Source organism: Monomorium pharaonis, chromosome 6, assembly GCF_013373865.1.
Source record: "Monomorium pharaonis isolate MP-MQ-018 chromosome 6, ASM1337386v2, whole genome shotgun sequence".
In the NCBI taxonomy this organism is placed as follows: Eukaryota; Metazoa; Arthropoda; class Insecta; order Hymenoptera; family Formicidae; genus Monomorium; species Monomorium pharaonis.
In genome coordinates this window covers 14,993,226-15,019,537 of record NC_050472.1, presented here as the reverse complement: position 1 = coordinate 15,019,537, position 26,312 = coordinate 14,993,226, and the positions used below count along the sequence as shown (strand labels likewise).

The 26,312-nt window shown below is 33.0% G+C and overlaps 1 protein-coding gene across 2 annotated transcripts in view; it reads left to right on the top strand.

The window, feature by feature from the left end:
* Positions 1 to 24,882, top strand: part of LOC105840031 — a 34,686-nt gene extending 9,804 nt beyond the window's left edge. For both annotated transcript variants that reach the window (XM_036287986.1, XM_036287985.1), the window contains 6 exons: positions 12,236 to 12,396; positions 15,909 to 16,068; positions 16,155 to 16,766; positions 19,580 to 19,870; positions 19,947 to 20,155; positions 22,595 to 24,882. In XM_036287986.1, the coding sequence (XP_036143879.1) occupies positions 12,236 to 12,396; positions 15,909 to 16,068; positions 16,155 to 16,766; positions 19,580 to 19,870; positions 19,947 to 20,155; positions 22,595 to 22,633 (1,472 nt within the window). In that variant the 3' untranslated portion in view covers positions 22,634 to 24,882. The remainder of the gene's footprint in view (positions 1 to 12,235; positions 12,397 to 15,908; positions 16,069 to 16,154; positions 16,767 to 19,579; positions 19,871 to 19,946; positions 20,156 to 22,594) is intronic.
* Positions 24,883 to 26,312: the final 1,430 nt, after the last annotated feature.

Genomic DNA, 26,312 nt, shown 5'->3' with positions numbered 1-26,312 from the left:
GTGATTATCAAACCATACGCCCAAAAATTTTGCTGATCGTTGATTCGCTACCTTATTACCTTTAATCTTGATATATTGCCTTTTATCAAATCCGGTTTTTGTAAATTCTATTAAATTAGTCTTTTTTGGTTCGAGTGCTAACCCTAATATTTCCAAATTTTTTCTAACTTTATCCACTGCGACTTCTAATAAAATTCTGTTATCCATTTTCGAGTTACTACAAATATAAATCGCGATGTCGTCTGCAAATTGCAATATATCAATATTATCGGCAACGCCCTTCGTAATTTCATTAGTATACAATGCATATAATGTAGGACTGAGGACCGCACCCTGCGGTAACCCCCTTCCAACGTATCTCTTAATATGTTTCTGTCTATTTACAACAAAGCTTGTTTCCCGTGGTACTAGCCAATTCAGCATGAAATTCATGATGCCAGAAGGGCATCCAACATTTTTTAATTTTTTCAGTAGAATATCCAGATCCACATTATCGTATGCGGATGTAATGTCTAAGAACGCTGCAAGAGAGTAACCACCGACCATCATTGAGCCCCTGACATCCGAGAACAATTTAACGAGATTTTCCGCGCATGATCTACCTCTTCTGAACCCATTTTGCGTAGGGGATAAGATCCTCTCAGTTTCTAACCACCATGTGAGACGCTCATTCACCAAACGCTCCATTATTTTTCCGACGCATGAAGACAGAGCTATTGGACGGACTTTTTCTTTACCTACTTTATCAATAAAAATTACTTGGTATTTCTTCCAATCTTCCGGGATAAATCCGGTTCTCCAGATATAATTGTATATATATAATAATATATTTTGTGCATTTTCAGGTAAGTATTTAATCATTAAGTAATCTACGTGATCTAGACCCGGAGCCGAATCTCTTCTGACCATATTTAACGCACGAATCATTTCACTCATCTCGAAATCTTGATCTAATTCATGGTGAATCGGATTGTTATTTATAAATTTTGGTATCGATCTATCTCCCATAACCCAAGCTGGAGACATAGCCTCAATAGTATTATATATTTCTGTTTCTCTATCCTTCACCTGCCACATATTCAAATTTATAAGATTCTTAGTTTTTTTGAAAGTTCTCATAACATTCCATACATATGTGATACTTGTAAATCTGTTAATACTAGCGCAGAATCTAATAAAACATTCTTTCTTTTTTTGGTTAAATGTTTTCCTGGCAAGGGCTCTATATTTTTTATAATTTATAAAATCTTGACTATTTTTGGTATGTCTCCATCTATTAAATTTTTTTTTCCTAATATCAAAGATATCTTGGCAATCCTTATCCCACCATCTAACTTGCTGTTTAAACTTTTTTTTATTAGTACAAGGTGTGTTGACATTTTTATGATTACTGTTTTGATTTTTGTTATTATCCTTACCCTTATTCCTTGTTCTCCCTGTTGCTATATTAACTGCTTCTATCAAAATACTGATAAAATCTTTATAAAAATTATTGAATTCTGTGGAATTGCCCGAGCACCGATCACAATTTGTTGTGGACCATTTCTCGTTAACTATTTTCGAGTAATACGACCAATCTGTGGTCTTTTTTGATACTCTGTTCGAAAGCTTATTATATGGTACAAATACTGTGTCAATTGTAATTTCTATGGGGAAATGATCTGAACCCCAAGTATCATTTATTTGTTTATAATTTATCAAATCCGCTAGACTATTATTAATAAAAATTAAATCTAAATTAGAGGGTGATTCATTATTGTAATTCATTCTCGACATTGTATTAGTGTTAAGACATATGTAACCTTTATTGTGCATTGTTGTGTATAATCTATTTCCATTGTAATCCGTGCTCGAGCAATTCCACATTCCGTGATGAGCGTTAAAATCTCCCAGAATTATCGAATCCTGGTCATTCCCATTGAATTCCAATAGATCTTGCCATGCTCGCAAATTTTTGATTGATCCCGGTTTCCTATATACAACTATAATATTGCAATTTATCGTTAAGTTCTTAGTTCTAATGCCAATCCTATCAAAGTTTTCTGATCTAATATTCCATTCTTGTATAATATTGAATTCAATATTATTTTTAACCAATAAAGCAACACCACCTTTATTTTCTAGATTCTTTGATTTAGTTTTGTATCCTGAAAAATATAAAGATTTCACCGAGCTAAGTTTAGTTTCTGTTAAAGCGACTATGTCAAAACTGAGAATATTATTACTGAACTCCACTTTTTTAGGTCCTATTCCTCTAGCATTCCATAGAATTAACTTGGTCATTAATTATTATATTTGAGCGTCGTTATTCTTATACCTACTTCCCCAATTACTTTTTATAATGGCCGTGGCCTCTCTAATTCTATTTAATTCTATTGCATATTCTTTCATTTTATCTTTATTTTGATTTTTCCTTTCCTCGCTTATGAATTCATTTGTGTTATAATTTTCCCTCTCTCTATTATTACTAACATTATCTTTTATCTTAAATTTTTCTGCTAACTCTATAACTTTTTCTCTAAATTCACTATATTTACTCCAGGTGGATTCTATAATTGTAATATTTTCCACACTTTCCGGGTTAAAATTTTTTCTATAATCATTAGATCTATCTTGTTGTAATGTTTTTAAAACTAACCCATGATTATCTTTATTTATCTCATTTTGTCTACTGTTAAATTGAGCATAATACTTATTGTAATTTATCTTTCTATTTTCTATATTTTCACGTTCTCTCATATAAGCTGCGTTACTGTTAGTGTGAGTCGGTTTGGTATTAGTATAGTGTTTAGGGTGTTTATACTCAATGTTCGGCATTTGTTCGGCGTGTGATTTCCTGACCGCGTAGTCCCCAGCTACCGCGTGTCCGGGCAATGAAGGCCACGTGTTAGGATTAATATATCTAGTATATTGCGTGGATACATTATCTTCTCCCTTCAAAATACGTTTTGCTTCGTAAAATGAACAATTATTATAGGCCATTATTACTTTATATTCGCGATTTATCCGATAAATAGGACAGATTCTAGAATTTGACTTATGATTCCCACCACAATTACAACAAACAATTAACTTTGAACAAGGACCATGGGCCAATTCACCGCAATTAATACATTTAATGTCTTTTTTACATTGGAATTTTCTATGTCCGTATCCAAAACATTGAAAACATTGTGTAACGGATTCTACGTAGGGCCTTATTCTTAAATTATAAGTAATATCCTCATATACTTTAATACTATCTTTAATTTTATTTCCCTTCATAGTTATTATTATATTATTTATAGGTTTCACAACAAATTTATTAGCTTTCTGATCCCAAATTCGTTTAGACATTCGTTCCATTTTTGTGATGTCTTCCTTTTTAATTAAGTTGTCCCATAAATCTCTAATACTAAATGGCCAATCCGTAATTACTCCCCTGCATGTTGTAGATCTTTTTTCAATGAAAGAAATGAAAAATTTTTCTAAATCACTTTCAGACATATCCAAAAATTTATTTGCTTCTTCAATATTTTTAAAATCTATAATGGCTAAATTGGCTTTGTACATCTCTATTTTTAACGGTATAATTTTATTCTTTTTACACCATGTAATAATTCTTACACAGTTTCTACCTTTGTTTTTATCTATTATACTATTACTAATTTTACATGATACTTTGATTGAACCTACGAATGAACTATCAAATCTTTTATTTCCTGATTTTAATTTAATTATTTCATGTTCCTCCATATCTTTAATATGTTTTAATATACCATTAACATTAATATAGATTTCTCGATCTATTTGAGCATTCTTTACTTGTTGACTAACATCAATGTTTATTCTATTAGTTTCTACTTCGTTACTTACCACATTACTTGCACATGATTCCTCATCTGGCTTATTCAATTCTAATACCTTTTCTGTATCATTCTTCAAAATATTAGTTTCTGTATGTTCTTGGTTGTCTAATTCAAATTCTTCTGGCGCAGAAACCTCCATATCATCTTCAAAATTTTCATTCGAATCCTCTTCTTGATCATCTTCCTCTCTGTCTTCGATTCTTTTACACATTCTTTTCAGCTCCTTTAATTTCTTCTTCTCCAAATCTTGCGACTTTGCGATAGCCTTCTGTTTATTACCCATTCTCAATATCCTCTGCTCCGGACTTTTCTTCTCATATGGAGCTGTGCGTTTCCCCCGTCCGAACGGGGGAATACTTGTCATTTTTTCCGTCGTCTATCAATTCTCTATTTTTTTTAAATTACACCTCTAATCAAAACCACTCTCTATCACCCGTGGGGGAACAGTAACTGTTATCCGAGTATCAGCGAGCCCTCCTGTCACGTCCGTACGCTACCGCGGCCGAGACGCGACTCCGGCTCCTACTTTATTCAGTTGTTCGGTTAGGTTCATTCCTATTCTTGCTTCGTCATAGGTGTGACAGTTGAATATGAGATGGTTCATATCCAAGATTATTAAACTGTACAGGTTGTCTCATCCGGATACTTAACGCTGATTGGTCGTGACGTCAGTGGTGGTGTTATTTATCTTTGTTATACTCATTGCTATTCCTCTCTGTTTTACCAGCGCGTTTTCCTCTCTGCTCAGCTACACTTGTGTAGCTGCACTTGTATCAGCTACACCTAGAATCATTTGAGCAGAGAGAGAGACTTACACTTTTTAAGTGTAAGTGAGACAACTAAACTCCAATGACGTCACAATATCCCCTCTTGCTGCGAGACCCCGCGTCTAAAAGGTCTTCCATGAGACAACCTGTACAGTTTAGTAATCTTGGTCCATATCCTCTCTTTCGTTACCGCACTGACATCTGGTGTCATCAATGTATCCTTTCCGCGCCAAGCTTGAATTTAGGTTATAGTGGTTGGATCTTAACCTATTGTACATTACTACAGCTCTTCTTGGGATGTCTGTTCCTTTGAACCATGGGCTCCTTTCATTGCTTCTGTAAAAGTTTTCAAAGTAAAACTTTTCCTTGGCATTCGCTTGTGTCTCTAGATATCTGTTGTTTATTTGCATTATCTCTTCTACGTATTTGTTTTTTAGATCTTTGCCGGGTATTTTAAGCTCATTTGTGTGCGTTTTTTCCGTAGCTTCTTTTGCTAACTTATCTACCTCTTCATTTCCCCATATACCTTTGTGTGCTGGGATCCAGGCAATTACTACTTTTCTGTTATAATCTTTTATTATTTTGAAATGCCATTTTCTAATTTCTAGGACGTAGTTGTTTGCGCCTGGGGTGATTTCATTATTGTTTAAGGCCTTAAGTGTGCTCAAGCTGTCTGTGAGAACTAGGATATCTTTATTGACTTTCTCGTGTACTATCCATTCTAAGGCTTTAGCAATAGCGCATGCTTCTGCTGTAAAAACTGTGGCTGTGGTGTTCAGGCTCATGAAGTATCCCATTTCTTCGTTTTCAATAAGGAAGGCACTTCCAACCGAGGGCTTATCTTCTATTTTGGAACCATCCGTGTATATTCTTATTGTGTTCTTTTCTTTTAATCCATGTTTGTTCTGTATTTCTTATATTATTTCTTGATCATTTATTATCTTCTTTTCTTTATATTTTTCTCCTATATCCATTTCTATATTAACTTTGTTTGTCAGATCCCAGTAGTTCATTTGATACATCTCATTTCTTATGTTTTTTCCTAGTATTTCTGCATCCTTCTTGACTCGGTTCCATGCTTCCACAAGGATACTATTTTTCTTCCATGGGTGTTTGTTTTCTGTCTCAGTTCCTCTTTGACTAACCTCTTCGATTTCCGTTATCTCACTGTCTTTCTCTGTAGTATCTTGTCCTATCATTTTTATCCAATAGTTTCTTGCTAACACTTTTGCTCTGTTTGTCATTGACATTACTTTTGCTTCTGCTAACATGACATTCGTTGGGGTACTATTTCTGTAGCCCATTGCAGTTCTTATTCCCATGTATTGTGCTTTCTCAATTTTGTTTGCAGCGTTTTCATTATTTGTAGGCATATATATTGTAATACCATATTCTATGGATGATCTTACTAAACTTTTGTATAGTAATAAGGCTGTATTAACTTCCATGCCTCTTGATACTTTGTTAGCATATTTTAAGACATTGTTGACTCTTCTTGCCTTATCTCTCATTACATTGCAGTGTTTTGTAAACTGCATTTTGCTGTCTAGCCATATTCCGAGAAATTTTACTTCTGACTGTAATTTTATTCTTTGCTTCTTGTGTTTAATTGACACTGAGTTGTCTATTATTCCCTTTTTGTTGAATTCCATTATCTTTGTTTTCTTGGGGTTTATTTCCAAACCTAAGTCATCTAGCTCTTCTTGTAAGTCTTCGAGTGCACTCTCGATAAGAATAATTCTTGTGGTGAGGAATCTTTCACTACAGTAAACAGCCACATCATCTGCAAATTGTACCTGCTTAACCTCCTTTGGTATGTTTTCACTAATTTTGTTTGTATATATATTATACAGAATTGGGCTCAACACTGCTCCTTGAGGTAGATCTTTGTATATTTTATGGTGTATTGTCTCTTCATATTCTGTAATGAATTCCACCTCTCTTTCGCACAGTAAATCGTTTATGCTGTTTATTATTTTGCTAGGGCACTTTTCTTTCTGTAACTTTTGAATCATAACGTCATATAGTACATTGTCATATGCTGCCGTGATATTTATGAATGCGACCATGGTGTTTTGGTTCTTTAACAGTTGCGTATTAATGTGTGTACTAAGCTTCGTTAGGTTGGCTTGACATGATTTGCCTTTCCTAAAACCGGATTGCTGTTTATCAAATATATTGTTCGTTTCAGCCCACCAGTTCAATCTTTCATTAATAATTCTCTCATACAATTTCCTCATGCATGACGACAATGAAATCGGCCTCACGTCTTCCTTATCTTGTTTGTCAATGAAGATGACTTGAAATTTTTTCCAGTCTTCCGGGATTTCCATATTACCTTCAAAAATTTGGTTGAATATATGTGAGATGATTGATTCATATACTTCTGGCAATTCTTTCATCATTTTATATTCTATGTGATCCAGCCCGGGAGCTGAGCTTCTCTTTGTTTTTTTGATAGCTCTTCTTACCTCTTCCACTTTTATTTCTTTGTTGAGATCTGTTTCTTCGTGTACTGTTGTTTTGTTTATTTTCTTAGTCGGTGCCCATGGCAGTGCATATTCTTGAATTTTCTTAACAATTGTTGCGTTTCTGTCTTTAGTTTGCCACTTATTCCACATCACTGTCTTTTTTGGGTTTCTTAGTACTCTCAATTTATTCCACACATATGTCATGCCAATATTTTTATTTATACTTTCTATAAAGGCATAGAAACTATTTCTCTTCGTTTGATTGATAGTTTTCTTTTCTTGTGCCTTTGCTTTTTGAAATTCTATGAAGTCTTTTATCGATTGTGCCTTGTAGAATTGTTTTAGAGCACTTTTTCTCATTTCTATGCATTTTTTGCAGTCTTCATTCCACCAGGGTTTTTGGCTAGCTTTCTTGTCTCTTCTGTTATTAGGGTGTCCTATACTTAGTTCTTTTTGTTTGATTCTCTTACCTTTTTTATTTTCTACTCCATATTTCAAACCTTCTATAAGTAGATTGTATACTTGTTGTGGGTCTTTCCTCTCCCAGTCTTTCATTTTTTCCTTATACCATGCCAATAGAACTTCCTTGTATTTTTTCTAATTCATGTTTTTCTTTGTTATTCTATTAGTCTTTTTCCTGTAATACTCTGCTATCATGTTAATTTTAACGCTGATGGGATGGTGGTCCGAGCTCCATGTGTCACTTACTTGCTGGTGATCCGTTTTGTCAATCAAATTTGTTGATACGATAACCAGATCCAGGTTTGAACTTGACTTATCATGTGATCCCATATAACTTTTGGTATTTGTGTTTATGACATATAAGTCAGCTTCCCAAACAGCATCCGCAAGTATTGTTCCATTATTGTCTGTGCTTCTACAGTTCCAGGCAGTGTTGTGGGCATTGAAATCTCCTGTAATAATGAGATTTCTTATCTTTTTAAATTGTTCCATGAATTGACTCCACTCCTTTTTAATCATTTGATGTCCTGGCTGTCGGTACATAGCAACTATGGTAAGGGTCTCTTTATGTTTAATATTGTTAATTCTTACTGCCGTAACTTCACATAGCTTAGGGGTATTAATGAGCTGTAATCTTTGGTACGTGATACTCTTTTTGATAATAATGGCTGTTCCTCCTGCACCAATATTAGAATTATTCCTCCTATTTGTTCTTTCTATGTTATAACCTTGCATGTGTAATTTATCCTCTTCCTTTAGTTTTGTTTCCGTTACGCACAGAATGTCAATTTCGCTGATTAGGTTATTTAGTTCAGGTATTTTTCCTCTAATACCTCTAGCATTCCATACGACTAGGTCCATTCTTCTCGATTCTTCTGCTTATCCTCTTTTTGTTTTCTTTCTTCTATCACTTTGTTAATTTCACCGTGTAACACCTCAATTACTTCTTTTAGAGCAAGTAGGAAATACTCATTTTGTTCATTCCGTTGAATGACTTGTCTTATGCTCTTTTTTGCAATTTCTTTGTCATTTGGCTCTTCAGTGTCCACATTATCCTTTTCCTTTTCTTCTTCTTCATAGGCATTTGCCTGTCTTGCTCTATTATTATTGTCTCTTTTATTTTTGGTTTTTTGGCTTATCCAGTATCTGTTTTCATCTTCTTGTTTTTCTTCTTCTATTCATTGTTTGTATTCACTTTCCTTGATTTTTTGTCTCTGAATGTTAGAGGTCTTGCCACTTGTTGTTGCCTGTTGTCTTGCTTGTATCTCTTTGCTTTTTATTGTTGCAGCTTTTCCTCCTGTTATTGTTGTACCACTCTTGCTTGTTCCTGCTTTATCCCTTATGAGTGCATCACGATATCTTGTAGATTTCTGTCCCAATTCCTGTTTGGCTTCAGTGATCGAGATGTTTTTCTCCGCAGCGTGTCTTAAAACATTTCTTTGATATGAATTCGCAGCATAGTTTACTATTTGCCTTGTGGGACTCGCCACAGTTTTTACATTTTGGTGTTTTGTGACAGGTCCCGTAGAAACTGTCACCACATATAATGCATACTTTTTCTTTTTCTCTACAAACAGCCTGCACGTGGCCAAACCTGTAACACTTGAAGCACTGTTTTACATCCAGGATGTACGGTCTTATTTTAATTTTAACTAGTCCCCCGTACAGAGAGAGGAATCTAGGCATCATGTTGCCTCTAAATGTAATTATTATATTGTTAGTTACAATACTTTCCATTTTTTTCTCTACGTTATTGTACCTTCGCGCTATTAATTTTTCCATCTTTTGTATATCCTCTCTTTGATCTATAGCAATGGCTAAATCCTCGACTTTGTCACCCCAATCAGTTACTACGCCCTTAATTGCAGTATTCCTCTCGAGTACGCTGAACTCAAGCTCTTTTATTTTTTCGATCTTACGAATTACTTTGTTTGCTTTATCAATGCCAAGGTAATGTAAATCAGCAGTTCTAAATCCGGTTTTTATAAAAGTTTCTGGCTTTATGTCTTCTTTTGCTAATGCATTGAGAATTTTAAAGCAATTAATCTTACCTCGTTTTTCCATACTTTCTTGCCTGAGTCTTACCGATATTACGCAGTCCCCTTTGTGCCCTGCTTTAAAGCCTTTTTCTTCTTTTTTGTTTGCTTGTGGATCGTGGCCTCCGTAATTATATAGGATCTTGCCATTTTTGCAATAGACTGTTTCTTTTTTTGGTTCATCGTCTGTAAAGTAAGTAGTGGATGATGCTGTTGTGTCCAGGGCTGTTTGATGTAGTTCGTCGTCTCTTGATGATATTGAATCAGTTGTCGTATTCATTTCATCACTTTTTCCTGTATCTTCTATTGCTCGAATTTTCCTTTGTTTTATTTCTTCCTGTTCTTTTTTTTCTTCTTTGTCTTGCCTCTTTCTTTTTCCGGCACTTTTCTTGTTCTTTCGCCTTTCCTCAGATTCCACATCCATGCGGTCCTCGTTACTACTGTTATCACTATAGGTTAGATCTATTTTTTCTTCCTTACTTGGGCTCACACCTATTATTTTTTCTACACTTTCTTTAGATAAATCACTTTTCACTTTTGGGCTTTTTACTTTAACTTCTATTTCTTCGCTTTTTGTAGTGCCGCGTTTCGCGGTATTCTCATCCTCCTTGTCTTTGTTCTCTTTGTTCCGCGGCGCTTGCGCAGGCTTCATTCTCGAAGGTTCTATTCTCTTTACCGGGAACTTGAGCACACTTCTTTCCAATCCTTTAAACGTGTCGAGTTTACGTGACACTTTCTTTTTCTTAGCTTTTATTACCCTTTTCAGGGATTTTATCACCTCTCTATTAGCCCTGATAAGGGCTGGTCTTATTTTTACTAAATTACGTGGCGCCGTTTGTAAGCTATCGCAACTCTCCCGTCCGAACACCACGCGATCTCACATGCGACTGACACTATACATGTCACTTCGCGTGAGCTGATACATGGCGCGAGCGGGCGACCGGCGACCCACGTGACTTATACATTTGCCATATACGGCACGGGATTCATAGGCCGGTATTCATAGTCAAATCTTATTTCAAGATCGTCTCAAGCAATGTCTTAAGATGCTAATACGACTCTGTGATTGGTTGATGGCATCTTAAGACAGTACTTAAAATGATCTTAAATATAAGATCCGACTATGAATACCGGCCATAGGCTGGTATTCATAGTCAAGTCTTATATTTAAGATCATTTTAAGTACTGTCTTAAGATGCCATCAACCAATCACAGAGTCGTATTAGCATCTTAAGACATTGCTTGAGACGATCTTGAAATAAGATTTGACTATGAATACCGGCCATAGACCTAGTTTACACCGAGCACTTGGTACGCGTATCAAATAGTAAATAACTAGTGAATGTGTTTAATCATTGGCTGATCAGCTTAAATTCACTACTTGATACGCGTACCAAGTGCTCAGTGTAAACTAGAGCATAGACCGATCTTAAGCTCAAACATTGCCTTAAAGCCACCGCACAAGCTTTTTCGTAACACGTTACGTTACGTTAAGTGCTCCATAAACCTAAGTTCGTACTTAAAATTAAACTTACATCAACGCACAAAGAAACTTTTAACGTAAGTTTTTAAGTTCTTACGTTAAGGATTTCTTTGTGCGTTGATTTAAGTTAAATTTTAAGTACAACTTAGGTTCGTATGGAGTACTTAACATAACGTAACGCGTTATGGAAGAGTTTGTGCGGTGGCCCTTAAATCTAGCTTCGAGCCGACTTGAGACTTACTTAACCAATGAAATAACAGCATTGACGTCTCAAGATCGTGTTTAAGCTGGAACTTGAATAAGATTCGACTATGAATTCCGGCCACGGTGCTATAGTGACGATGCGAACGCCACATGGTGACAGATACGAAAGATGGAATTTCGTCCTTCATTTCGGCATCCGCACTGCCTGCAGAGATACCTACAAGGTTGATGATGACAATGACGACGACGTATCTTAAATGAAATTTTGGCTTTTCGGACTTTGCGTCACGATATCTCCATTCATAGGACATGTAGAGGAAAAATAAAAATAGTTTTCTAATATAAATCGACCCCAAGCTTTCGATTGAGCCTTAGAACTCGATCGGTTTAGCCGTTTCTGAGATCCGATAATCTCGGGTGCTCGCAAGTCGTGTACTCGCGTAAAAGAGCACGGTCGAGCTCGCGCTGCGCTTTCACTTGGCGCGAGCCACTACCGTGTCTCTTGTTGTTCAATGCCATTAACGCTTTTTCCTCAAGATCTTGCAATATCAAATCCACTAAGATGGAAGAAGGAGGTGATTCCATTGGGGTTCCAAACGTTTGCTTATAAATTTTGTTGTCAAATATGAAAAAAGTTGATGTTAAAATAAAATTAGTAGCATATACAAAACTCTAACGGAATGGACGTGTTGTTTCCAATATATGTCCATCTGTTTACAATACTTTGTATTGTAAGATCCCGAGGAACATTAGTAAATAGCGAAGTTGCATCTAATGACAATAATATGTATGTCGATGGAATATATTGTGTTTGATTGCCAACAACGTATCAATGTCGGGTCGTATTTTTGATGTTGACAAATTCCACCTGGATAGTTACTTTTATAAAGTAATTCTTTTAATCTTGTTTAAAATTGTAGATTAAAGTTATTTGATCAAAGTAGTCCTTAATGATTTTTTTTAGTTACTGCTGGAGATTATATTAAATTGTCACACGACGGACCAGTTGTGCTAGGTGGGACAATCACTTTTAGAGCAGATTTGTACAGCGAGGACGGCGGACGGCCAAAAGGAACTTTCAGATATAAATGGAGTGATAATTCATTAACAAGACATCAATATCAGGTTATAATTATAATAATAGCTACTTATTATATAAAATAATTAACCCTCTGACCGCACACTATCAAAAAGTTATGTTCACCGCACACGTGGGTGACGACACTCGGGAAATTTTGACGATGTATATTTCTGGCAAAAATCGACGGATTTTAATCTATTTTTATTCTTAAGGAAAATTTCTCAGAATTGTGATAAAGTAGGTTAGAAAGTCGTATGTATAAACTGGAAAGAGATATGTTCGATAGACAGACAATAAATAAAAAAATTTTGCATAAAAAATTGTTTTTTTTAAACGGCTGCATTTTGTAAAAAAAAAAGAAAAAATACTTCAAAATATGGTAATTGAAAAGCTGAAGAGTTATATTTTAAGAATCTATTGTCAATTTTTTGACCATTTTGTACCAAAAAGTATATTTTTTTAAAAATATGAATATTCACTATTTTTCGATCTGATGGTTAATACCGTAAAATCGAAATCATCGAAATATTCGTGAATAAAACAACAATTATTGTTTATTTAACTCAAATATAAAGAAATGAAAGTTCAACTATCCACTTTTCCATGTATTCACTTCTCTGGAAACACAGAAAAAAAGAGAATATTTTTGTTAAATCAAAAAGATTTACTTGAATGAAGATTTATTTCAAAATTTTATATAGTTTAACCAAGAAAATAATATTCTTGTTATCTAAGAATAATTTTCTTATAGAAAAGAAAAATATTGAATAAAAAATACATGTTTAAATCGAAGATTATAATTTTTTTAGAATAAAATTATCAAAACAATTATATCATATTTTTAAAATAATACTTATAGTATTGAAATAAGACTAATATTTTGAAATTCAAGATTTTTCTTGAAATTTTTCTAAGAAGATTATATATTGTTGCTTATATATGAAACAAGGATCGCGTTAATTTGAATATATAAGTTTCAATTTGAGAGTAACTTTTTTTCCGTGTACAAAAATTAATTTGTCATACACGAAAATATACTTCACTAATGTTCTTTTACTTGGTTTATTTAAAAAAAGTAATTTATACCTACATAGAAATTGGCATCCTGTCAATGTCCAATGGACGTCCATCAAACCTCCATAGATCCATGGGACGTCTATGTCCATGGTGGAAGTCAGATAGATGTCCATTAGAGGTCTAGTAAACTTCCTTAGCTCCATTGGAGGTTTACCTCCATGGCGGAAGTTAGATAGACGTCCATTAGGAATCCAGTAAACTTCCATGGTTCCATTGAAGGTTTACCTCTATGGTGGAAATTGGATAGACGTCTATTAGGGATCCACTAAACTTCCATAGTTCTATGAAACATTTACTTCCATGATGGAAGTTAGACAGACGTCCATTAAGGATCCATTAAACTTCCATAGCTCTATAGAACATTTACTTCCATGATGGAAGTTAGACAGACGTCCATTAAGGATCCATTAAACTTACATAGCTCTATAGAACATTTACTTCCATGATGGAAGTTAGATAGACGTCCATTAAGGATCCATTAAACTTCCATAGCTGTATGGAACATTTACTTCCATGGTAGAAGTCAGATAGATGTCCATTAGGGATTCACTAAACTTTCATAGCTCTATGGAACATTTACTTCCATGGTGGAAGTTACCCAGACAACACGCTTGTCAGAATGAAAACTTTAAGAGAACTTTTTTAAGAAAACATATATATATCTTGGAAATGATGTCAAAATGATAACATTTATTAGAGACGTTTACTAAGAGAGGTCTTTGAGATATCTCATTAAAGAGTTTCATTTAAGTTTCTTGAAAATGTTATCCTTATGACATCAGCTAAATGATATCAGCTTAATGTTTCATAAAAGATATCACAATGCTGTCCGATTTTTGAACCGTCCATGCGCGTCGTAGTTGACTCAGAAATCAGACAACACCATATCATCTTGAATGAGAGATCCATTTGATATTAAAAAAAATTATCATAAAGATAATGTTTTCAAAAATAACGGTTTGTCTACAATTACTGCGCACAAAAAAATGCACAAAATCTAAATTTATCATGTACTGAATACAAAAATAATAATAAATGTACTATTCAATTTTTTTTAGAATATATATGTGATCTATATAGTTGAAATTATCTAATTAACTATTTGAACGCTTCATAGTATTAATGTTAAATAGATCGCAATTTCCATCAAATTATTAAGGTTTGGAAAAAGATAAATTTAACAATGAAATTAATAAGTAAATAAATTAATGCTATTTATTTTTAATATGTTTTGCAAAATTTAATTGCTTTTATAAAAAATAATATAATTGTGTCAGTTTATAACATTTAGGTATATGTAGACAATAACAAGTACCCATATCGATGAGTCAAGTTGGCGTAGCAGATAGAATACAAGGTTCGTAATTCTAAGGTCCCGGGTTCAAAACCCGCGGCAAGTAAGAATAAAATAAAATAATAAAATTTAAATTTAATTAATTAAGAAAAATTTGTCCTAAATTTAGTATATGTACTGTTAATAAAAATAATTTAAAAGAAATAAAATTTTTATTTTAAATTTTTATTTTGTCAATCATCTATCGGGGCTCCATGAAGCCTCTACTAATGATCCACGAAACGTTCGTCAGTCATACATCGAGGCTCCGTGAAGCCTCTACTAATGATCCACACAACGTCTAATAGACCTCTTTGACGACCTCTAATGGAGGTCTAATGGACGTCCACAATGCGGAACTGTGGATTTCTAATGGCTCTATATTGGACGTCTAATGGACGTTCACTGGAAGTTTAAACTTCCATGGCAGACGTCCATTAGACGTCTACTGGAGATTTTATTTCTATGTGGGTAGTTGAATGCAATCACTTTTACTTACATTTAAAATTTTCGCTCTGCACAATTTTGTAACGTTCGCCGCACACTGGGTATCACAAAACTTCCGTTTACTGCTGCAGGCACTAAGCGAGTAATGACTGGATTTTCTTTAGATCAAGCACACATAAGATAAAAGGGACACTTAACTTTTTTCTCCCCCATGTTCCATCTTTCCACTACTGCTCGTTATAAAATGGCGTACGTTTGAAAATCGGCCTGGGTGTGGCTAACCCAGTGTGCGGTCAGAGGGTTAAAATGTTTACAAATAATAACATTCAACAGAAAAAAAAACAATTTAGTAAATGCTTTGCCCCGATTGAATTATATATTTTAATCTAGAAGAACAATTGTATCTCAATTCAGATTTTAATTCAGAAGAAATACAATTTAATCGGCAAAGATTATAAAAGCTGAAGAGATTAATACAGCTGAAAATAATAATGACTATATTAAGCTAAAGAAAAACAGCTTAGCCATTATTCTGCTTTTAGCTATATTCTGTTATTTTATTTATATGAAGAATTGTTAGATTTAAAGCTATATTAATATCTAATAATCCTATATTAAATTTTATTATTTTTTGTCATGGATTAATTTTTTTTTATGTTGTAAAGTATTATTACTTTTATATATTGTATAATGTTTTAGAGCAAAGATACATCAAATACAACAACATTTTGGAGCATAAATTTTCCACGGAAAAATAATATTCCTGGAAATTATACAGTGGAATTGAAGGTTGATTATTTTAGCTTGTCAATTATTTGGATATTTGATGCGAGTGCTCGTATTGAGTTTGAGATTTCTGGTAAATTTTTGGTTGAAATTTCTCTCTGACTATTTCTTTCCTTCAAATATATCACATTTTATCTTTATCACCTGTTTTAATTTCAGAATGTCTTAATGGTAATGTAACAATAAAACAGGCTAATAAAACTATAGTGGAAGAATATGTCTCTTCTACAAATGAGACAAAACTAATGATAGACTTGCGTAAGGGAGATTATGACTTTATAACACAAACAGCGACAGCGATATTGACATATTGGTTTATAGACTGCAAGTATTACGGCCAGACAAATGATTTCACTTTTCTTTACAATTTTACAACTCCTGGTGTAACGCATGAAATAGGAGTCTTAGTGATCGCCTCATATGATCCACCAATGACTACAACAACATCGACGACGACGACGACGACGACGACGACGACAACAACAACAACAACAACAACAACAACAACAACAACAACAACAGTTGCACCTGCTAACATAACAGTCATGCCAAATGCTACGACAACATCGAATGGGACGATTGTAATATCACCAATAATTATTACAATGGCAAAACCGATACAGCTATCTACGACATCTGCAGTTCCGACTAATATGAGCTCGATAGATACTGCCAACATATTATTACCATATATTTGCTCAAACACATCTTTTATTCCTCCGAATCCTAACAAGACTTATGGATACTTTCATAAAAAGATCTATGTTCGTGGTTAGTATGAGATACGCAATTAATATTTCGTAGAGGAACTATTCTTATTTACAATATTGTTTGAAAGTTTTAGTAAAAAATTTGTAGAACAAATAGACAAAAACAGTAAAATATTTGTTTTCACATTTTACATTAAATATTGATATTAATTCAAATATATAATATACTAAATAAATTTAATTTTTTGGATCAATAATATGAATAATATTAAATCTATTTTTCAGTTCTATAAAAAATATTTAATTACACAGGCCTACAAAAAAAGGTATGGTGTGCTGGGATGGAGACCATACTATTCTTATGTATGTTGACCTGCTGAACACGAATCTGACATAAAAAATGGGGGTCGCCCAACATATAGGTAAGAAACATCAAAAAAACAGGTCAAAATTACATTTTTTCAGCTTCAACTGTCATGCATTATAACGGGGTATGCCAACCGGAAGAAAATGGTATATTTCAGCAAAATAAACTTGCTGAATACTAACCTGAGGTCTAAAGCCAGGGTTATAACAATTATTCCGTTCTCAGAACGCGTAAACCCAGTAAAAAACGCATATTTTCAGTTTCAACTGTCATTAAAAGGTGAGCACTGGGTCACAAGTCTAGAATTGGGAAACCTGGTCTGAGCTACATATTTTCGGATGTAATTGACGTGTATCATTTAGAGATATAAAAGAATTTAAAAAACTTATAAAAGAATTGAATTTGAACGTCAGTATCAAGGAAAATGGGATGTTAATATGATGGCAGACTACTGCTAGATGTTGAAGAGAAAAACTCAGTCGAAAGGAAAGAAACGACATAGAAATCCGTTACACAGGTCTTTTGAAGACAAACGTATGCGAAAGCGCAAACCAATATAAGCCCTCTATCGTAAAAACCGAAAAAACCATTTCTTTAGACTTTAGGTTAGCGTCCAGTAAATTTATATTCTCAAAATGCAGCCTTTTCTTTTAGATGCGTTCTTCTCTAAATGATACACGTCAATTACATCCGAAAATATGTAGCTCAGACCAGGTTTCTAGACTTGTGACCCAATGCTCATCTTTTTACGACAGTTGAAACTAAAAATATGCGTTTTTTACTGGGTTTACGCGTTCTGAGAACGGAATAATTGCTATAACCCTGGCTTTAGACCTCAGGTTAGTATTCAGCAAGTTTATTTTGCTGAAATATATCATTTTTTTCCGGTTGGCGTATAATGCATTGTAGTTATAATACATGGTAGTTGAAGCTGAAAAAATGTAATTTTGACCTGTTTTTTTTTATGTTTCTCACCTATATGCTGGGCGACCCCCATTTTTTATGTCAGATTCGTGTTCAGCAGGTCAAAATACATAAGAATAGTATGGTCTCCACCCCAGCACACCATATTTTTTTTGTGGGCCTGTGTTATTAATATGAAAATTAATATTCTATAAAGAACAAAATCGTTACATCTACATTGCATCAATGTTGCATGTTAAAAGTTGCATTGCAATATATAAAGACAAATTGCAGAGATTTAAATTTGTAATATACTAGCACACTTGTAGCAACATGACATTAATGTTTTAAAAATCAATATTTTATAATTTAATACAATATTTTAATAAAATAATTTTTTGCAATATTTGAACATGAAAAATGTTAATGATAATCAATTTCTGTTTGAATTCGTATTAGAGCTGGTCAACTTTATACATTAATCAAGAATGGAAATAAAAATATTTAATTAAAATGTAATGTGATATATATCTATAAAATAATTTCTATAAAATAAAAATATTTTTATATACATGCATAAAACAACTTTGTATTCTTGCAAATTTATTACATTGCAATGTTGCTATCATGTTGTAATCTTCCTAAGTCCCACTTCCAAGTGGACATTTCATTGTTATTGCAATTGCAAATAGCAATGTTGCATCAATATTTTGCAGTGTAATTGCAACGCTGGCGGATTCTGGAGAGGGAGGGGGAGTTAAACTTTCCCCTTCAAAATTAAAAAAATTAGTTTTAGTGGATCCGTTAAAAAATTTTAAGTAAAATGATGCAGACCGATTAACGCGGCGCCTGTGGATCCAATTCTTATGCATAAGATTCGCTGTGTTTAAACTGTCTGATATACGATGTTCAGTGAAAAATTTTATTAACTCCCCCCTCCTCTCATTATTGATGTCAGAATCCGCTAGTGAATTGCAATATTGTATCATTGCAATGAAAAATTGTTGCAATGTGGATGGAATCTTTTAGTGTTATATGGAATTTAAGCACTCACTTTGACTAAAAAATAGCTTTCTTGTATTATTTAAATTAATATTTTTTGTTAAAACATTGAAAAAAAAATTTTTTTTAATAATACCCTTAGATTGGGTCACAATGAATAAAACCTAGCGTTAATCAGAATGTTTATTTAACCACTAGCACACTATTATTTTCATGGACTAATTGTTTCTCTTTTGTACAATGGTTCAATGATTATAGAATAGAATACATTAGCATTACATTTTAAAACATGATTAAACACTTGTTTGCTAGTGTCTGTTTTGAGTTCCCTTAATTTTTTATTCTTTGTATAGAAATTAAATTAAAATCTAATACAATATTTCTTTTATTCTTAATAAAGATTAGAATATTTAACATTTAATAGGTACATATTTTTAACAATTTACTTTTTTTTGCAAAAAAAAAATATTTAATGAAATTTTTGAGTAGTACTGTATAATTGATACAGTATTAATATAATGTTAATTTAGAAGTATTATCAATTATGTAGATTATTAATATAATCTAAATATTGTTTATTTTTTAATAAAAATCTATATTAGCTCCCGTATCAAATATCTCAGTGGAAGGTACAAATTGGATCCAGCCATGGGACATGTTGTCTTTGAATGTTACCTGCAAAGGATCGGGCCCATTTTCCAAGTGTCTTCAATTTCACCGTGGAAAGTATAACGTAACCGGAAATGAGACGTGTAATAATGAGGAACAATTGCGTTTTTGTAATTTTTCTATTGTCCATTATTTCCTCGAACCCAGTGTCTACACAATATTAATTATACTTAACAATGAAGTTAATACGCAGATTTATCCACTAACAATAAACATTTATAAAGGTAAGTTTCTATTGTGTCTATCGAATATTTTTCTAGTTAGAAATATACTTACGATAACATACTTACATTTTTACAGTTACTACAAAGCCACAGTTATCCATAATCATTGTGCCAGTCTCTTGTTCAGTTGTTGCTGTAGTGCTGATAGTATTTGGCGTGGCTTATTACATCCAAAGTAGAGCGAGATTTACAATAGAAGTCGCGGACTTCGATTTTGGACAAAGTAATCCGGACATGGAGTACAAAACGTTCACGGAACGTTTACGTGATTCCTTTAATAACACTGTAAGACTTGATGACAAATAGTTGAATATACACTATTACGGCAGCATGAATTACTGAAATTGGTTGTGACCTCTATTTGATCTTTTTGTTATTTTCAAATGCTGTATGATCTATTTCTTTTTGTTTTATTCTCTTTTTAAGGCTCTTGACCACTTTGCAGTCAGACTGAATTTGTGACGTTATAGGCGAGAAATAATATGTTGACAACTTAATTTTTGAGTTCATGGGATATCGTAATTATTCACTATATCCTGGTGTTGTAACTTGTGACATGTTTATGAAATTCTCAAAATATGGCGAATGTTAACTATAGTAACTGTACAGATAAAAAAAAATTTTCTTCCTATGACAGAAAAATTGGTCACGTTTATTTTACAACTATCCAAAAAAATTTTTTTGTTGATATAGACAGATTTCTTGATGTCAAACTCAAAATATATCACTAATTTTTGTATCTGTTAGAATTTTGGCTGTCACGTATAGAATTCGTAAATTCTGCTTTTGTCAGTTAGATTGTTTAAGTGCAATACATATACATATCACAGTATTTGCTAATCATTTATTTACATCAGCTAATTTTTACACACATAATTTTTGTTGAAATTGCAAGATTATTTTTTTAATAGTTATGTATTGCTCATCAAGGAAAAGCATTTGCTATATTTTAGAAGTGTATTAAAGTAATCTTATTTTATCTGAATTCTTATTTGTAAATGGTACGGACGAAAAAAAATGGGATGTTATTTCTCGCCTCTGAACGTCACAAATGGCTGTGGCAAGGAGCTAAAAATCTTTAGCTCCTTAACCCTTTAAGTGGCACATTATTATTTGAGACCCACTTCTTTTCTTAATGTTGTATGTAGAGGTTTTTGAGGTCGCTGAAGAAACTGAAGTCAGATTTTAAAATTTAAGATGGCGGATCCAATATAGCGGTCGAAAATTTAAAAATTTACTTAATTTAAGCAAGAATCTGTAACAAGGATTTTTCAGGATTGCTGATTACGAATCCGAAGTCAGATTTTTAAAATTTGAGATGGCGGATACAATATGATTATTTATCCAAAACCGCCTATCATGGATTTTTGCTAAAATATAAAATTACGATGTTTCTTCTACCATGTTGAAGCTGTCATCCGAAATTTCGGAGATCTCACTTTAGATTAGAAATCAGCATAATCCGAAAACTTTATTACAGATCCTCACGTAAATTAAATAAACTTTCAAATTTTTGTCCGCCATATTAGATTCGCCATCTTGAATTTCAAAAATCTGATTCCAGATTTGAATTCTACGATCCATAACATAAAATCTACGTACATTTTAAATATATTTATAGGCCTTTTTCCACAATTGAATTATTTAACGTAAAGTGGAATATTTTTTCAACTCATTTATTTATAACAATAAAAATAATAAACATATTGATTCCTTAATACTTAAAATATTAGTATTGAATCCTTAGCCATTTGAAAAAGTAAAAAGCTACATCAGGATACGTAAAAAAGAGAGTAAATATTGAAAAAATCGATGACGAAAAGATAGGAAGAATACTTCCCATTGACACTCAAAGGGTTAAAGACCGATGGCAAAGATCTTTTCTATTTAGGACTTGGCCCAAAGGACTGGAAAAAGGCAAACTTTGCTGTGAAATAACGAACAATTTTTTCTAGATGTTTTTAAGGTTTACTGAACACAATTCTACAGTCAGTTTTTCCATTTTTTACATCTTAAGTAAAATGCGGTAACTCAAAAAATAAACTTTTTTTAATTTTTTGTGAATCTGTCATAAAGCATATAACCGCTATTTTGAGACCCGAAAAATTTTCACATGAAATTTGTAATCAGCACCTCGAAAACTTTTACGTATGAATTTTTAATGGAATCCGATACATTCTCATTTTTGGTTCTTTGGGTCTATTTCATGAATTTTGGTCCTTAAGAGAATGCTAAAGCTGTCCTGTTTTACTCATTATTTTGATTATTTTCAATTCGCTAGTCTTTTAATTGTATTTACACAATTAAAAATTTTTTTCCACAAATAAAATACAGACGGTAATATAATGCGCACGTAAGAATTGTATACAAAAAATAAAAAAAATTTTATTAGTAAAATGTTTTTTTCGTTTTTTATGTAAAATTCTTACGTGCGCATTATGTTACCGTTTGTACTTTAATTGTGGAAAAAGATTTTTAATTCTGTAAATACAATTAAAAGATTAGTGAATTGAAAATAATCAAAATAATTAGTAAGACAGCTTTAGCATTCCCTTAAGAGATTAATCATAATGCACTTAACTGTTGCTTGTTTATTTAGTTTAATCAAAATGAGAAAAAACGGAATGGCCAATACGAAATTCTTTCAATAATACATGACTTGCTTTCTATCATAAACAGTTATACCGACCAGTTATTCATATATTAACTATTTATTGTACATAGGGATATAAACCACTCAGCAATCCACAAATACTTCAGTGATGCGAAGTGAACGAAAGAAGTAACGCTTTGAAAACGATGCTAAACTACAATAAAAACTTCTGCAAGGAGCGGAAACAAATGAATATGCGTTAAACAAAAATATTCATTAACAAGTTTAACAACTAACAAGGAGATAATATAAAGCGATGGATATCGGATAATTTTGTTTAATAATAAAAAGTTACAAAAAATGAAAAAAGACAATGCTGCACGATAATTTCCAACTAACCAACGATCAAGTTGAGATCATATTGTACATAAATATGAGGAAGTTATGATGTATCTATAGGCTGTGAATATAGTACGCAATAGTGTGCATTAGATAGAAATGTTCAAAAAAACGTGATGCACAAGAAAATTTGATATTATTTTAAAGTCTTAACGGATGTTATCTTAACTTACATCCATTTTTTATAATTTGCGTTATTTTTTTAATTGTCTAGCGATTGTAGCGATGAAATGCACTAATTCGCTTGATCATTCTGATTTATCGATTCTATTTAAAATATATTAGACCTAATATTAAACATAAGTCAAACTGTTACTATGAGTCAACGAATTAATGCATTTTACTATACATTTCTCACATATATGGGATACAGTGATGAATAAGAAAAACACAATATTACACTTTATTATATAACTTATATTAACCCTTCGAGGTCACACTTCTTTTTTCTAACGTCGAGGTCACATTTCTTTTTTCTAACGTCGAGGTCACACTGGGTGATTACCACCCATCGTCATTTTTAAAGTGCTGCATTTATGAAATTATCAAAGATATGGTAACAAAAAAATTTATGGATAGACTTGAATGTTTGGAAAATGTATTCTGATATTATTTAAGCAAAAATCTAAAACCGTTAGTATCTAAAAAAATTTTTGAATTTTCCAATATTAGAAAAAAGAGTTTTTACAAAATAAATCATAACTTTTTTAATTTTCAATATTTTTAGCTAAAAATTTAGACTTTTATTGTTCAAGTCTTGTACTTCGAGGAAAAAAATATGTCTTTGACCATTTTTTCAAAAAGAGTATTTTGCATACTGAACATGGAGTATTTTAGTATACTGAAAAACAGGTATTTTCATAGAAAAGTCATGTTACGATAGTATTTACTTGAGCGTCACTTTTTTGTATGCCACGTAAAATCATTTTTTCCTCGCAAAATAGATTGCGGTCTACCGCAATGTTAGAATGCGTTAATCTAACGTTACATTTTCAAGATCACTGTCCATTTCGTCCACAGATTGCTCTGAATCGCTTGAATATGATTCTTTGAATATGATTTTCCTCGACATCCGAATTAACGTTGAAATCATTACGTCCATCATTTTGTAAAATATCTTATATGGTCTCTGCCGTAAATTATAGACTATTATGCTGCATATTTTCGAAGAATAAATTAACATAAAGATTTTTTAAAAATTCTAGGCATAAGAATCTGTATTATATCATACTTTTACACTTTTTAGACCACAAAAAACACAAAAATTCGAACCACTAAAAAATGCAAAAAACTTACACGGAGGTCACACATGGGGTGGCTACCACCCTACCTTGTCTTTGGACGACTGCCAAAAACAAACCAACGCGACTTTCAGTTACAATATAGTACAAGAGCATAGATAAAACCTTGAATTACCATTAAAAGGCATTACTAGTATCATTTTTTCTGAAATCAGAAAGATATAATGTGTTGAATTTAAGCGATAGGTGGTAACCATCCAGTGACCTCGAAGGGTTAACTTGTAATTTACACACGCGCGCGCGCGCGCGTACATACACCTGCGCGCATTTGTATAGTAACCGCTAAGAAGCTTTATTGAAAAGCAGAATAAAATTATATTTGTACCAAAAAATTTTTAAATATGTATTGTATAATTTCTTAAGTAGATTTTTCAAAAATGTTGATCCGAGTAGAATTGTTTTAGATGAAAATCGTATAGTTGAAGCATATTATAAAATATGAGAGATAAGTTAGAGGAATTAATTCTGGAAAAGTAATAATTGCAGCACTGTGGCGTAAAATTAAGTATTTATCTGTTATATCTTTAATAAAGAAAATTGTTAATGCGTAATAATATTATATTATTGCTGTTTCTACATTATCGTCATTTGGATCAATTGTTACCACGTCATCAACGTGTCAGATTTGTTGTAGTTATAACATTTATTAAAATTTTATTAAAATTGTAATATTAATTGTAATATATTTTCATTAAAATAGTTTTAATTTTGATATAAAACATAATGTAGCATTTTAATTAAGCATTGAACCATTATATTAATATACAGGGTGTCTGTAAAACTTTATAGAACGTTTATGAGCAGGTAGAGCGTATTAAACTGAACAGAAAAGTCCTTTACCGTTTTTCCATTTTCGCAATAGTTAAGGAGTTGTTATTGACTTGTAAAATTTGTTGTATTAGCCCGGCCTACCGGCAAATGCAAACGCGCCGGGCAAGCGCGCGGCGAGATGCGGCCGCCCCTCGGCCTTGAGCCTTGAGGTTGCTAGACGTGCAAGAGGAATTATTTACAATGTTGTATCCCTCATCTCGGGATACAGTGCGGGACCGCTGCCGATGACTCCTCGGGATCAGGTTTCCAAAAGATAACGCCGAGAGTTGATAACAAGAGATATATATTTGTTCTTCCTTTACAATTTCTTTAGCGAACCCGAAAGATGTATAACTAAGTGTAGTTTGTAGATTCGACGAGCGACATAGACTCGTCGCTATTATTATTAATAATAAGCCCACTCGTTCTCTTTCCGCGGCCTTTATATATTCAGCTTTTTGGCTTGTTACCAAGGGATATCACTCGTGGTCACGGGCCTTTGGCCCGTGCACTAGCTTAGCCAGCAATTGCTAGCTAGGCGCATTCCACCGGAACTCAGAAGATTTCGGGTGGCAAAATGAGTAGTAACCGGATATGTTGCGATGTCCGGTGTGAAGGCCGGTGCGATGCCCGGTAGCAAGGCTGGACGGTGTCGTCGCGCGAGGTGTCACTCGACACCCTTACCGTTATTGCGAGTAAAGTTTGTGTGAGTGTCGCGCACTCACAACAACAACAAGCGACAATGGCGACGCATAATGCTGGATTCTCCCTTTTAGTCCAGTAGAATTTTTGGGGGAAAAAATTGGTGACTCAGGTTTGACTGCGCATAAAGCACAATTAATGTGCGTAGATTCAGATAGGCACGTTTGCCACTCGCAAAAAGCTCGGGGTTATTGCAAAATTACGGGTTGAACTGAGGAAAACGTAGTTTTTTGCTTGCGCCTCGTAAACTAAAAACGGAATCGAAAAAAGTTTCAAATAAAAATTGTAGGTATTAAGTAGATCTGCAATAAGAAATTTGAATCATTAAGATCGGTCGATTAGTTTTGTTGTAAAGTAGAAAAAACCATGAAAAATGGCCATTTTTTAAATTGGTTATAACTTTCTTAAAAATTAACTCAAGCATTTAAAATTGTAAGAAAATATAGCTTTTATAACGATAAAAAAAGTACCAAATTTCATCAAAAAATATTAACAACTTTTTGAGTAATGTCAATTGTTTATTCAAAACGCGCTCCACTAAAATTTAATTTCTACATTTTTGAGACCATGCACGAATTTGAACCAAAGTTTTTCTCTTCTTAAAAAGTTGCAATATCATATATCGGTATTGCGAAAT